Source organism: Melozone crissalis, unplaced genomic scaffold (genome assembly GCF_028551555.1).
Source record: "Melozone crissalis strain CALT ecotype California unplaced genomic scaffold, PUWL_Pcris_2 ptg000019l_1, whole genome shotgun sequence".
Lineage (NCBI taxonomy): Eukaryota > Metazoa > Chordata > Aves > Passeriformes > Passerellidae > Melozone > Melozone crissalis.
In genome coordinates, this window is record NW_026535797.1 from 14,731,395 (window position 1) to 14,747,274 (window position 15,880).

General features: G+C 44.8%; 1 protein-coding gene across 1 annotated transcript in view; it reads right to left on the bottom strand.

Moving 5' to 3' along the window:
- The window catches only part of ENTPD1 (ectonucleoside triphosphate diphosphohydrolase 1), a 30,912-nt gene that overhangs the window by 9,227 nt on the left and 5,805 nt on the right, over positions 1–15,880 (bottom strand). The window contains exon 2 of the mRNA XM_054277069.1: positions 52–185. Coding sequence (XP_054133044.1) covers positions 52–185 — 134 coding nt within the window. The remainder of the gene's footprint in view (positions 1–51; positions 186–15,880) is intronic.

A 15,880-nucleotide genomic window follows, 5' to 3' on the forward strand; every position in this document is an offset into this window, starting at 1 on the left:
GACACCTAACCCCCCATCCTGTTTTCCTCTAAGGGTACCAGCTTGTAATACCTTAATATTCTTCGGAAGTGGCTGGTTTTGGGTCACTGCTACAGCAATTAAAGCAATTACAGCCAAAGTGGAGAGGAATCCCAGGATGAGTAGAATCGTTCTTGTTGAGGACATCTTTGGTTTGGTACCTGTGACTAGACCAGAAGAAGGATGTTAGTATCCCAGTAGCCCATCTTTCCTCACACCCCAGAGGCATGTCTTTTGGCAGGTTCCTGTAGTCCTTTTTCCCTGTGAATTTCTCCTTTGCCCACCAGGTTATGAATGGCCTGTGTAGAATTGGCACAGTATGATAAATCACACACTTTGCAGAACTTGTACCACTCTAATTCCTTATATGTTACAGGCATATTTGGGATAACCTGTCGAACAAGTTAAGATTTTTGTGGTTTACTATACATGGTTAGCAATAGAATTCTGTAAAAAAGGCCACTTATGGCTGATGAAAATCATTCACAACCAATATGTCATCTGAGCTTTCAGAACCAATATACATATAGTTGCATTTGTTGTTGGCTAGCATAATGCTGTTTTTCACATTTTTCTGCTTTGGATAGTCCCTCATGCATCCCACAGTCAAAACCTCATTTCACAACTTAGACCTGGCCAATTTTGCAACTGTTTAATAAAATACCATCTTCCTACATGGAACTCTAGAAAGGGTATCAGCATAATTTCCAGATTTATAACTTTGATGTAAAGTCAACATTTAAAACAAACAAGTAACTCCAGGGGACATATGTGCTCTCCTGAGCACATGACTTGAAATCAATTTCCACCAACAGCGATGCTCCATGCTCAAAGCACTGATCATCTGACTCTCATGGGAAATTTCTCTTCTCCTTTTACTCAAATACTCCAGGAGATGTTTAGAAGTACATTACAGTCATTCAGGATGGCAATACCTCAGTGCAACCACATCAGCTATTATCATGCTCTGAGAGAACCTGCTCTGCACCAGAATTTGTGTTCCAGAGGTCTCCAGACCTCCAGACCAAGGATAATGTGCCAAATCCATCCTGGCCCTTCATATCATGCATACAAATATGAAAAGCATTCAAGTTCTGAACTGGGTCAGCTTCTAACTGCTCTGAGAGGCAATCTCAGGTTCCAGAACTATACAGTGTTACCTGACCTTACAAATGACCCTAAATCCTCAAGTTATTCTCATAAGTTAGCCAAAGTGAAAAGAAGCAACAAACCTCTAGAAATTTCTAACTATAGACAAATAACAGCTTCTTACCTTAGAGAAAATGGAACCTAAAAGTGCCAGTGGAGCTCACTTTGAAGATGCCCCAGACAGGCCCATTGGAAATGTAACACTAACCTGGAGCTCTGTGCTCTCTCTGTGTAAATCTGCTGAGGTTAACTGTGAAATCTGGAAGCTTGTAACTCTTGCACTTTGTGAGTGCCTATTGGAGGGCCAGCATGCTTGCCAATATCTTCAAGAATGCAGCTTAAAAAAATAACCTAGTGCACATACCAGACAGTAGGAAGTAAGAATGTATTTTATCCAACTGTATTCAAAAACGCCCAGAACTCAGGGCTTGAAGTGATTAGAAACAGCAGAGCATGACAGCTGGGAGACCTTCCTTCTCATTGGAGAGAGTAGTTGGCTCAGGTTTTGGTAGCACTGAGCATGTCTGGTGAACAAAAATTATTTTAACCCTAGAAAAACGAATTAAAGCAGATGCTATAATTAAAATTAGCTGCACAGTATAGATATGAAGTTAGCATGCCTGAAAACTGAATCTGCTGCTGACAGTTGCACAGCACATCCATGAATAAATTTGTTAGGTATTTGCAGTCATAGGTATGAAGGATATGTGACTTTGCACAAGTTCTAAGATTTTGAGATTTCCTGTTGTTATGGGTATTGTCAAACTGCTGTATCTTTTCAGCAGCCACATTCTGAAAGTGCCAGCATTGGCAGCAAAGCAGGAGCATTGTTCTCACTGTAATGGACCATCCCAATTATGAACTAGAAATCCCTTGTCTGAAGGCAGAGACATAATGATAATTGTCTGCATCCCACCTGTGGCCTGAGATCAGTAATTTTTTTTTCCAAGGCACATTATTTTATTAATCCTGAATATGACTTTTGCCTGAATTTTAGTTCAGCATCATGAGCAATTTTCAGGACTCTGGGGTTCGTAGATAGTGACTTCATTGCTGTATCCCATACCACACCATCCATCTCTGTGAACTCTTATGCTACCAAGAAGAATTTTATTGAAATGTTTTATACAAGAAAAGGTACAAGGTGATAAGCATAATCCAGAATGTAATGTAACAAAGTAATAACCTTCCAAAGAGCGCTCAAAGTACACAGACTTGAATACTTGACAGACTTGTTTAAAGAAGACAAACTTATTTTTAAAAATCCAAACCAAAACCAACACTGCAAATCTATCTAAAGAATTCAGTGTAGTTAAAATTCACTTGCTGTTCAGAAAGGTGAGGTATTTAAATTAGTTCCCTTTTTTGTGCACTTGGTTACTTCCATCAGCTCTAGGTGTAATTGCAGGTTCTGCAGGGGCTAAACAATTAAGCTATTTCAGCTGCCTCCAGCTCCTGAGAGTGTCACATTCTCACTCCTGAGTGCCATGCAAACACTCCCCAGTGTCCACCAAGTGGAGCAGTACTTGACTGATTGCCAGGCCCCAGGGTTTTCCTTCCCCTAGCAGTTTTCCTCAGCTAAAGATTAAGCAGACACGATCTTCAGTGCCTGTGCCCAGTCAGAATCCAAGCAGACAGATCTCTACTCTTTCTCTCACACTGCCCACTGTGTGCAGTGACTAAAACATCCCGTGGGGCCATAAGCAGGCATAGAAATGATGCTGATTTTCTCCTCTCAGAGCTCAGAGCTGCTTGATGCTGGAGCCCTGCCCGGCTGCACGGGCACTGAGCACTCTCCAGATGCTGGAGCACAGCCCAGCTGCTCAGGCATCTCTGTCTGTTTCCAATTTTGGTCTCTTTGCTTTTTCTATCCACTGGTTCCATCCAGTGATGGCCCCAAAACATGAACAGATCTAACATCCTTTCTGCCTCCAAGACAGAGAACTGGGAGGATGTTGTCAGTCGCTCCAGGTGGCAGCAATTTTGCTGTGGAAACCTTGTTGCTCTTAGTGAATAACCAGGAAGGACCACACCAGCGTGGGAGGCAGCTCTGTGTGAAGGCAAGGAACAGATTTGACTCTTGTGTCCTCCAGAGCTCAAGACAAATAGGAAATGGCCCCTGTGGCCAAACTGCACTAAATCAACAGCACCTCTGCATGCCAGGAGATGTCACTCACAGCCAAGGCTGCCCACCCTCAACTGCCTTCTCACCAAACAAGACTTACTAACATAAGTTAAAAGGAATCAGGCAACCAGCTGCTTTTAGACATGCAATGAGCAGAGACTAAGGCTTGCTTAAGGAGTGACATTAGGAATGTCAAGCAGAAAAGATGCTGAACATAGACCAAAGCCATGCTTGGTTCTCACTGTGACCCATCATCTCTAATAAATACAAATGTTTTTGTAAGCTCTGACTTCACACAACAAATAAAGCTGATCTTTCATTTGGATGTTCGTGCTCAGTCTGTTACAGGAGGGATCACAAGAAGTTGTACTGCAAGGCCATTCCTCTTCCGCTGCACAAGTGCCACACTGACACAGACAGTTCCCACCATCACCTTTATCCTCTCAGCTCTTCTCTCTGTGCTCAGAAACGTTCCCATTTTCAGCCTCAATTTATTTATTGTCAGTCTATTCTCTCTGCCTGTCTTCCACTTCTATCTCACAACTTCTGAAATGCCCAGTCCTAAGAGAATTTATTCTCTTAGTCAATTTGTAAGAAATTATCCTTTCTGGATTTTTGTCTTTCTTCTCTTTAGACAGCCTTTTCTGTCTAACTGAAGAGTCCAGCATCACTTCTCTGCAAGTAGAATTACTTGCTTATATTTTTCTTGAGCATTCTGACCAGAGCTGCAAGGACACTGGCCTTGCACACCAGTGAACAGAGGAGATAATACAGTCCCAGCCTAAATGAAGTGAGGTGGGGACTTGTACTGCCTCAGAAACATGCTCATCCACCAGCACAGGCTGTGCTAAGTCAGCCCAGAACCTCTCATGGGAACTCAGCAAACCCACCCAGGAGAGAGGGGCTCTGGTGATGCAGTCTGTGCACCTTTTCTAACTGCAGGAGTTCGTGTCTGTGGAGTTCTGCTGGCAGTGATGGTAGGGAAAGGGCATGGGAGCAGTCAGTGCTGCTGTTCAGCGTGGAGAGGAGGCACATACATCATCCTCCTGGTGAGTGAAAATGGGATTTCAGTAGTCATGAAGTTTTTCAGGCTGAACTGCCTGAAATTGCCTCACTGATTACTCTGTGAGGTTGCTGAACTTGCAGGGTTCAGGGTTTGATACACATTACCCTCCTGTCTTCACTCACCACAACCAAAAATGTGAGTGCATAAACACTCAGAAGAGCCACACTGCTTCATTTATCAACCCTTTAATGAAATTTTCCCCTGTCCCCAACTGACTTCTTACTCATTCTTCATCTGCCTTTTTCATTTCAACATGCTTGTATCCAAGTTACCTAGGAAGACTTGGCTGCAAAGTAATGTAAACCACCTGTTTCAGGCCAGCATATTGAAAAGCCTTTTCTTAGGGGCTGTCAAGAGGCTCAGGTTTGGCTTAGAATTTACATACAAGCACATATACAGTAAGTCAATGGCTTTGGTTTAAGGGGTTTTATTTCAAAGTATCAGGACAAGACACTCAGCATGCTGAAATTAGAATTCAAGCTCCAGATCAGCCTTTTACACCACTTTTTACAGCTGTTACATGGAACAGTGTGGGAGACTCTGCTCCTAGTTTAAATAATTCATATGGCAAAAACTGTGGCCTTGATACTGAAATCATGCATCCCTACATGTCTCTGCTCCCACAGAGCACTATGAATTTGGGCTATACAGCTTGGCAGCTGTCCCATGTGCACACATACCTGTGCATTAGTGAGCTGCAAGATAAAGAGTGTGCCTGTATCTGAGACAGCACCAAGCTGGGAGCAAAGCACACTGACACATAGGGCTGGAACCGAAAATAAATTTGACAATTAGGTGAGAGCCTGGTGAAGACATCTAACTCACTTAAGGACAACAGCAAATATGGCATTTAGGCAAGAGCCATCACCCAAGGACAGTGTGGTGAGCAATCTGTTAAGTAGCTTTTCCAGAGAAAACATTATTGCAGCTACAGCAGTTTATAGTAATCTTTCCCTCCATCATAAGCTGGTAAATCCTCCTATGAGGTTCTGTGACCAATTTTGGACACTGCCTTTCAGGAAAGATGCAGACCACTTGGAGAAACTCCAGAAGAGAACAAGGAAGATCACCAGCCTAAAAGCTTGACCTATAAGGAAAGATTGAAGGAATTGAATTGTCAAGTTTGCAAAAAAGAAAGAGTAAAGAAGGCTCATTAATTGTCTTCAGACAAATAACATTTCTGTCTGCCAGCGCTGGTGTAGCCAATTCTGCCTCAGGATGAGGGTGGCTCCTGGATTTTCTCCCAGTTCCGTTTCCTTGGTTCAGAAGGAGGGGAATCAGCAGAAAGGGGACAATGCACTCATAAGTTATGCTGTCAGCAAAGGCAATGCAGCGCACATGCTCTCCCTGTGGGATATAGATGCAGTTGTACAAAGGTGCTCCCTCCCTTGCCCAACAAAGCCCCAGGTTTTGTTCAGACATAATGCAGCCACGGCAGCCACCCTGCTGGGTGCTATCCATGTGTGCAGCACTGTTGGTGTGGGAGTTCCTCATCCTTCTGCTGCTCTTAGTGTTGAGGCTGGGATACAGCCCTGGGAAATTGCACAAGACACATTGAATGAGCCCTCTCTCCCTGGAAAAAAGAAAAGCACGTGGAAATCCTGGGGCGCTGCTGGGTGCTGGAGGCAGCAAAAGCTGAGCAATAAGAGCAGGGGATGGATACAAAGGAGCAGGGAGCACACGTTTCTGTCCCCTCCACAGCTGCCTGCAGCACTCAGGGCAGGCCCCTGGCCCAGCAGTGCAGTTTCTGCTGGAGAGATGATGTCCAGGGCTTCTGGACAGGGGCCCAGGCTGCCACACCAAGTGCCCAATTAACCATGCACAAAGCAGGTCCTCCTGTCAGAGACCTTCCCATGGTGCAGGGCTGGGGATGGAGCTCAGCCTCCCTCTCTGCAAGGCACTGACACCTCTCTCACCTTGCCCTCAGCCCATCTCCCTGGTGTTATACGCTGCCCCCACCAAGTCTTCCCAATGCCTGCTCATTAAATAATCTCTCTGTAGGAATATATTTTTCTGGTTTGTATCACAGCAGCCAGACCCAGATACTCAATATTCTTAAATACAACCAGCAAGTGTCAGGAAGCTGGTGACACAGTACCTTTAGGTAGTTTTTTTTTCACATTTATAAGATGGCTACTGGACTTTTAAGCCTGTATCCTACTTGTACTCATATTAATTTCTTTACAATTCTCACATCAAAGATGTTTTTCAAAACAGAAGAGAAAACTGTTATCAGTTACATCAGTTTCCTGTCAGGAAACCTCTGGCATTAATTTCCTACTAGCCATCAAAGCTATATTTTAACTGGAGAAGATTTATTGCCATTATCCACAAAGCTTGAAGTTTCATCAGAAAATATCCAGTGAGCTCAAGGGGGCTTCCCCTCCTCCCTGGCTCACCAGCTAAATTATTGCTTGAAAATGCTTGACTGTCACATGATGTGAAGGTATTTGTTTGTCTTTTTGGGGGAAAAAAGGATGCACCAAGCACTGACACCTTTCAGCTTTGTCATTGTTGATAGTTTGAACACACAGACTTGCAATGGCCCAATGGTGCTGCCAGGCTTCCACTTGGGCTCAAGATCTTACATTCTTCTTTCTCTTCTTAACTCCCTGGCCATGATTTTTTCCTTATGCTTCCTTTGATCATCTTTTACACTTTCCAACTTTAAATTTGCACTAATTTTATAATCCTTTTTTGCCTCTGAATATGCATTTTAAGAGATTTCATTATTTTCAAATTAACATAGCTTTCAGTTGTTGGATTATGGCTTTTGTGGAATGAAATAAGAAGAGAATGGGCTGCTTCTTATTAGCATTCCACATTTTAAATATTCTGCTGATTCAGCTCAAGTATTTTTTATTTTGTGATGTTGCTTCTTTTAAGAGCTACTAGACATTGTTGACACAGAATAAATGTGCATTACTTTTTTAATAATTTGAAACTCATAGAAATTCCTCTTTTTCTCTTGTGACTGGGGTCAGCACATATTTCTCTTGAGCTAGAAGTATTGTATTGCAAATTGTGAGATGGTCACTGTTAGTTCTGAGAAATTGCCTTGTCTTTCACTAAAATCCACCATCATATCAGCTTTTCTTGTCCATATATAGAAAACCAAGCCTGTCTCTGTCCCCAGCATCCTGGCTGGTGACAGGCACTGATCTTCAGTTGCTTTGTTCTCTTGCTCCAGTTCAGCCCTGGGCAACTATTGTGTACAAATATTTAGTTATGGTTGCTGCTGAAGAGAGCAGGACCCACTGGAAGATGGGCGATGTGTGAGTCACATCACCAGCCCAGCACGGCCCACCCTTTCCTGTGTCCCATCAACCACCCACACATGAGGGGGATGTACAAGTTGTTATGAAAAAAAGAGAGGAAACAGCCTCCAGAACAACCACTCCCCCCTTCAACACCCACGTTGGGCCAGCAAGTTCAGAAACTTCCTGGAGAACAAAAAGTCCTGAGCTCTGTAAACGCCCCAGAGGAGGTTCTGATGGGGAATGGCCACAGAGGAAGGAGATCCAAACGCCCCTTCACCCACAGCTTGCCCTGCACCCTTTGACTCCCATGGTGGCAAATCCCAGCCCCAGCATCCCCAGCTTTCCTGCGAGCCCTCTGCACCGACAGCCTGCCCTGCTCTCAGTGGGCTGAGGCCACCAAGCCTCTCACCACACCTCAAGGATGTTTTTCCCTGAGCTGTAGGCTCCTGGGATCACCTTGTGTGTTGAATAACATTTCTGCCTTCGGGGGCTCACTTCCCTGCTTTCCAAAACAAGCAGCTCAGCTGCCCAAAGTGCCACATGTCAGCCAGTGGAGCCGCTGCCTGTGCTGCCTGACGATTTCTGCACACAAAAGCAACCAGCATTTCTCCTGAAGTTTCACTTCCCATTGACTCCAAAAACCATTGGAGAGTGATCACAGACACACAAACACTGTTCCAAGCTGGTGCAGCATGAGCAGAGCCCCTGGCGAGGCCCCTGGGGTGATGCCCATTCCACAGCAGTCCCACATGCTGCAGTGCCTAACTGTGCCTAGGATTTTGCCTATACCCAGGTTGTGCCACCCCTTGGTATTGTGATTTCCAGCACATCTGTTTGTTGTCTTAGAAGAGCATTTCTCAGTCCTATAAGGTACCCAGTGAGTTTTTCCTCCCTTAACATGCATAGCATCCATTTGCAGCAGAGAACACTGTAGGCACCTTCCCTTTGCGACTAATCCCAGCAGAAGCAGCAAAGACCCCTTGCTATTCAGGCAGGGCAGCAGCCCCGCTCCCCTCTTTCAGCAGGCCAGGGTTAGGGCTGCATGCATGAAAAAAGATAGCACTATGCTTAAACCCTTCCCAACTCACCCCTTTACCTTCAGCTGTCAGCACTGCAATCTCCATTCCTCATTGCAGAACACAGGACAAAAGACAGCTGGAATAGTTTCTTTTTCTTGCTGAGGAGCACATCCACTGCCTAGGCCATGTGGAAAAATATACTGATTTCTCAGAGGTCAGCTTTAATAACTAGGATTCCCACAAACCATGAGGAGAATTCAGCTCATGATATTTGGCATGAATATAATTCTCTGTTCCTCATGCTGCTACAATTTCCATTTCAAATAGCAGGAAACAAATTACCCTGTGGTATTTTTAGTGACAACCAATGGTAAGGAACATAGGATCAGAGGCTATTGCGGGGCACAGACCTTGACAAATTTCCTGAGCGTAAGAGAAGAAATACTTCTTGGAAGCTACAAAGGTAATAAGGTAAACATGAATCCAAATTTTCGTGGTCAGAGGAGCACTGTGAAAAGGCTGGAGCCTCATGCTGACATGTAACAAAACAGCAAAGGAGTTTTGCTGGATGAATGGGCTGGCACAGGGTGCTATTAATCTCTAAAGTTCAGATTACTTATTACTGGGATGTGCAGTGAATCCTGAAAGAAGAATTAGGCTCAGGGAAAGAAACCCATTTATAATCAAGCCATAGTTTGGCCTTCAATTTGTGTATCTCCATTAATCTTCCCTCTCCCCACTATTCTTGCCTCAAATATTTCAAAATACAAACACGAGATGTTCTGGATAAGGCAGCACAGGAGCAGGGGGACAGTCACAGCAGGCCACCCTTCTGTCCAGAAACCCTGGCCCATGCAAAAAGGAGCTGCAGGTCTGCTGCTCCCCTGGAGCCTCCGTGCTTCCCAGCCTCTTTCAGCACCATTCTCCCTCTGGCTGGGGATGGGAGGTACCAAGCTCAGGCCAGAGCCAACCTTCCAGCCACAGGATCTCCAGCCCAGCTGCAGAGCTTGCAGCAAGTTCACATGAGCACATATTTTTCTCACATCTCCTGCAGGAGCAGGGACATTGAAAAGGTTATTTATTAACAGCTCTAGGACAAATGAGCAAGAAAGAAAACAAATCCATTTATAAATCAGCTAAAGAGAAAACTTGTGACTCTAATGGTCTCCTTTGTAATTCCTTAAGTGTGGCCTGGAGCTGCCCTGGCATCATTTCTTGTGATGCTGAATCAGCAGAGCAGCCCCACTTGTGCATTGAATAGCCTGATAAGAGCAAAATACACCCAAGAGAGCACTAACTTACACCATGTCCAGATTTTTCTTTGTTTCTGTTAGGATTTGGGGAGGCTGATAGTGCTCTGATTTCTCACCACTAAATTCCAAGCAGTGACTCACATTAGCATCTAACTCTGCAATCCAGGACAAATGCTTTCCTCCAGGACAAGGTGGAGACAGGATAAGGGGAGAAAACTCACGCTAGAGCTGTCTGAAAGAACAACGTCATTGCTATCTCAGCTCTCATTTAGGAGCATACCAACCCTGAATACTTTGCCAGACTTTGTTCTTTGATAACATTTCTCAAGGGGGCGGGGGGAGGGGAACAAAAATAACAAAACACTGTTCTGTTTAACAGTTACCCATAGCAGAGAAAAGCTGAGCTAAAGTTTCCAACAATTATCAGGACAAAATCCTGAAACAGACACGCAATGTCCCATGTTTGAATTTAAAACTGGCTGGACAAGAGTTCCATCATGTGGATTGAAAGCTGTGCAAAGAGAACACGGCAGCTTATCAAGATGACATGTTAGAACAACAGTGTTAAAATGCTCAGGATAGCAGTGATATGGATGAAGAAACCAAGGTCTCAAGCAGATATGGCAAATTGTTGTGTAAATCATTGGGAGGAGCTCTATGTCCAGGAAGGAGTGATAAATGATGTCCAAGGTATCTATGGAAACCACCATCTTATACAGGAAACAATTAAACTCAGAAAAAGACAAACAAGAGAAAAATAACTCAAACTTCAGATGCTCATAAGGCAAACAACACTAATTGAAAGCAGGATTTGATCCCAGAGAGATGGGGCTCACTTAAAGAGACGTGAAGGACAGAAATGAAAGCTAGCAGCTGAAGGAGAAATAGGAGCTGTACAGTAACTTTGGGGCTGTCTCCTCAGAGAAGATGTGGGAACCCTAGTCTTGAATCCATTTATGAACTGGCTGGGCTCCCACAGCAGTGTTATTCAGAGGACTCTCAGCAGTGGGTCTCTTCCTGGGCCATGACCTGCCTATCTTCTACGCAGGCATGTGGGAAGTCGACTTGCTTTGGGTGGGAACAGTGAAGTCAAAGTGCTTGGGAGTAGTTTCAGTTTTGCACTTGCCATCACTGAAAGCATCTGAGAATTTTCCTTGCCCTCCCCCCCTTCCAGCCCCTCTGTGCTGTTTTGTCTGATATTTTTATCCAGTATTTTTCAGCCCTTAGAGCCTCTTACAGCTCATCTTAGGCCTGATTATATTTTTGCTACACTGATCACACCAAAACAAAATCTCCTTAAACTCTGATGGTCTTAGCAGTTATAAATGAAAAAAGATGTGAAAGCTTTGTTTAAGAATGGAGAAGTTTTTAATGTAGCTATGATACAGCAAATTAATGCAGCAACAGCACATGACCTTACAAAACAGGAAGACGATGTTAGTTTTGAAAAATCCATTGGTCCCATTTTCACACTCACTCTTCCTCACTCCCTCTGTACTCACAGGCACCAAGCTGGCTGAGGTGCTCCAGTGGGATCCTCTGTGAGATGAGACCCAGTGTACCAAGTGCCAAATCCTCACTGCACCTCTTGGGTTCCTCTTCAGTGACAAGCTACAAATTCTTGAGCAGGTCTTTTGCCATCTTCAGGAGTTAATGGTTACCACAGGGTGATCCTTTTTCCTGGAAAGCCCTTTTATCTAGAACAGGTGGCTGCTCGGTGCCTTTCCTCCCCCCTCATTTTGGGTACCTTAGCTCCCACTGTCTATGTGCTTCCCCTGAGAGGAGGACAACTTGCACAGAGGATGTGTTGTGAGTTTACTGTGATCCCTCAGTTATTTGAGCAGTTTTGTTCCCCAAGGACTAGTCTGCACATTATCAGCACCCAGGCCTTTTCCTGACACGCCATCCATGTGAGGCTTATCAGGGCACAGGCAGCCCTTGTTGCAAACACATTTTCAGCACTCACCCAATTTTAGTGCAGTCAGTTAGGTCCTTGCTTATCAATACAGACCATTCTGTTATTCCTTGATCTGTTGTTTCTTCTCTCTCACACACACCTATTTCCATTCACATTTCCTCCAGGCCAGCTGGAGTATTCCTGCACCTCCAGCTGCATGCCTACCTTGTGAATGGTGTGTTTGCAGCTGGGACAGGGTCTCCTTGCTTTGGTTAGGTTATGACAGCAGCAAAGGAAGTAGGTTTTAGGGCTGCTGTGGTTACCATGCAGTTCTGCTGCTCAGATGCAGGCAGGTCTCCTGCTCAGAGCTTGTGGCACAGCACGAGCACAGCAGCAGTGGCAGTCCTAGGGAAGTCAGAGGATGCTGAAATCCTGCAGAGCAACACTGAAGCCTGTCCCTGGGTGTCAGTACCAGGCTCACCACTGAGGATTTAAAACAGTTTTCAACCAAGATCTCAGCAGCAATGTTAGAGCTGGAGCTGTTTTCAGCCTGTCACCTGCAGAGCAGCTGCCTGTGACAGTACAGGGTGAGACCATTGTCACCAGTGTCACCAAGACCTGGTACTGCTCCTATATCCAGGCTTGCAGGACAAGGCTGGCATTAACCTCAGTTTCTCCCATAAAGCTCCTGTGAGACAGGACAGCTGCAGTTATCCCAAAGCAGAACTCCAGCACCCACAGGGAGGCTTTTTGCACTCACATTTTCCCATGTCACATTTCTATGAGTCCAGCCTTCTCCCAGAACATAGACACTAAACAAGGCCAGGACTCTCTCACTACTTTCCCAATATTGCCAGGCTCCCCTTGGCTCCCACAGCTGACTCCAGCTCTCAGCAGTGCTGTCTGCCCACATCATACAGGAAATTAATACAAAGCAGGTAATGCTGGAGTATTGTCAGCCTTTCCCTAATAACAACTCATAACACTTAAATTTGACACAGTGCTTTTCACTCATACATTGCCAAGCAGTTTACAGAAGTCAGCACCATTAGCCTTATTGCCCTGGTTGATGAAAAAGCATGAGAGAGCAGCAGACATACCAGTGCTCTGCCCTGTGGACCATCCCACCCACTTGTCTGGGTAGCTCTCATGGACCAGGGCTTGCAGCACACACTCTCCTGCAAAAAAGCAGAATTCCCAAGGTCCAGGGAAAGAGCAGCACACTTCGATTACAGCTACTCTTAAATTCATCTTTCATCATTTTGATATATTCTCTGATGCTCTGCCAGACTAACAGCAATTTGGAGATTAATGGTCCAGTAAAGTATGCACATGACTCATGCTACAATTTCTCTGCAGTTCTGCTACAACTTTAAAAACAGGGAATAGAAATTGAAAATGTCATTTAGGTTAGAAGAAACAGGATGGAAAAGGGTAACAAAGGCATCAGGGTCCCATGGAGGAATGAAGGCATTCCCTGTGTCTTCTTCGTGCAGACTTCAGGGATGGAGGAAGGAGAAACCAGCAGTTAAAAGAATTCATTACTACATTATAAAGATGCCAATAAACTCAAGACTAACTGCTACACCATACCAAAAATTCCCAAGATGTGTAAATTTATTGTTACAATCTCCTGAGAAACAGAGAGGCAAAGGAAGTTTTCCAAATCCCTGTTTACAGAAGGACATCTATTCCCAGCAAGGCCTATGGGATCCAGTTAACATTCTTAGGTGCCAAGCGGCCACAGGACTGAAGATTCTTAAATTGGTAGAGAAATTACTGGTCTCTGTAGCTGAGACAGGCTTTGTAACCTAAAAAGCAACAGTGAAATGACTGTCTTTAACAAGGAGTGCATAGCATGGGGCCAGGTTCTATTGTAAACCACTATTTTAAAGATGAAGTGCAGGGGTTTAGTTTCACAGTTTGCTTAACTGCTCTGTTTGCTCTGCCACAAAAAGGGACTATCCTACCTCTGTCTTATGCCATAGTTCCACCTTTCAAATATGATCGTAATTCTCTTTAGTTAATGACAGAATAAATTCTAAAGAACCAGGCTGGAGCATTCTTTTCTTCTTTCCTGTATGGTTTTCATGCTTTTGGCCACAGCAGTATTTCTAAGTATTGTAAACAAGAGCCTGACCACTAGATTGACCAGAATAAAGTTCTTTTTGGCTTCCACTGTGTTCATGTTTACTGCAGTCTCAAACAAAGCTGACAAACAATAAGCTTCCTACATTATTTCAGTGAAGTGAGACTAAATATATAGAAGCTTTAGATCAACTTGTTTGGCACATTCAATTCAAGACAAAATTGCAGATTTCCAGTACATTTCCTGAAAGAATCTGGAGCCAGCAGCTAGGGGCTGATTGTGGCAAAGAGCAGATGTTCTCCCTGGCAGGACCTGCCCACTCCCATTCTGGCAAAGAGCAGGGAGGGACAGTACTCAGCAGAGGAGCAAATCCCATTCCATTACCTGTCCCCACCACCAAACCCACCCTCCACAAAGCAGCTCCACCTTTCCTCCCCCTGCACACCTGCTCTCTGGGCCCTGCCATGCACTCTGGATGTTTCCATCCATCAGCTGTACTGAAGGGACTCCAAATTCCCTCCATCTCTCACTCTTGGAGGAGTCTACCCCTTCTTGCTGAGCCCAGGGAGGAAGGTGGAGATGCTGCTGCCTCCCCTGCCCCCGGCTGCAGCGGGACTTGTGGTGAACCTTAGAAACCACAGCAGCTGAACCAGCCCCTCCTGTGTCTCCTCTGCCTCGGGAGCCCACAAGCAGATTGTGACAGTGCTGTGAACCAGCTGAGAGGCTGAAGTGGTTTCTGAGTCCTGAGCTGCTGACTCACCTTTTCCAGTCAGCACACAGAGCTCAAAGGCCAGGGATGGTTTGAGCTTTGGCTGAGAGGTTGCAGACAGTTAATAAAAAAACAAACTGAATCTCATTCCTTTGTAAAAATAGGTCCTTTTTCTTTGCATCCTCTCCATCAAGAATGCTCTGGCACTCACCATGATTTGTGATCAGGGCCAAGATTCTCAGGAGGAGAATACAAATCAAAGGAGAGAATATAAATCAAACTAAGAGCCTTTAACTTCTACTTAAGCAACATAAAAACATTTGCTTAAAGGTGCAAGTCCCAACCTGTAAATCAGACAGTAACCCTGTAAGGGGTACTTTTTATTCAGAAGAGATGTAGTATTCAGCTAGGTGAAGGTCACCAGGGAGCACAGAACAGCACAGGTCAGACTGACGGGTGTGTGGCTCCTCATACTAGAAACTTAATCCCTGTGTTGACAGCACAAGGGGAGTTTGAAAAGCAATGTAAAGGAAGACAGTGAAGTGGCTCTGCAAATCCTTCACTGAAAGCTGGAATGGACAAATATGGGCCCCAAATGTTTCAGACAAGAACCACATCAGGCAGACTTGTGGCATTGCTGGTGGTGGCTAAGCACTCACAGGACAGTGACAGCACTGACCATTACACTGCCTGCATCACCCTTGAGTGTGAACAGCCAGTGCAGCACTAGGGACAGAGGGACAAGGACAAAGAGCAGGCTTGGAAACAGATCCTTGCAGCATTTTCCACATTTGGGGGCAGTGAGTGCATGAGATGATGTGAGCGGATGAATTTGTTCAGTGTGCACTTAGCTTACTCTGTTCTCTTCCATCTGGTCTCTCACACTTTTCCCCTTTTCTTAATTTGTACTGCTAATGCAATGTTTCAGAGCACAGGGCTTGTGTCGTGTCTCTCCTTGTGTTGCAGTGAAGATTTTCCTCCTGCACTTCCCAATAACTTTCATGAAAGTGACTTTTACCCTTATCTTCCTTCTGTTCTCTCACTTGGGCCAGTGTTGACTTTCAAGTTGGACAAACTGAAAGTTATCACAGAATAAAAAGAACAAGGCCAGAAACAAGGACAGGTGCCTTTTCTCTTTCAGCAGCAAGATTAATATGAAATGATAAAAAGTAGAAGTTCACCCTTAGGCTCTGCTGTTCTCCATTGTGAGCATTCTGTCAACAGCTCTGTGACTAAGAGACTGATGGAAATGCCTGCCACAAACCTTCAGTTCTACTCAGAGGGAGGTTTCCAAT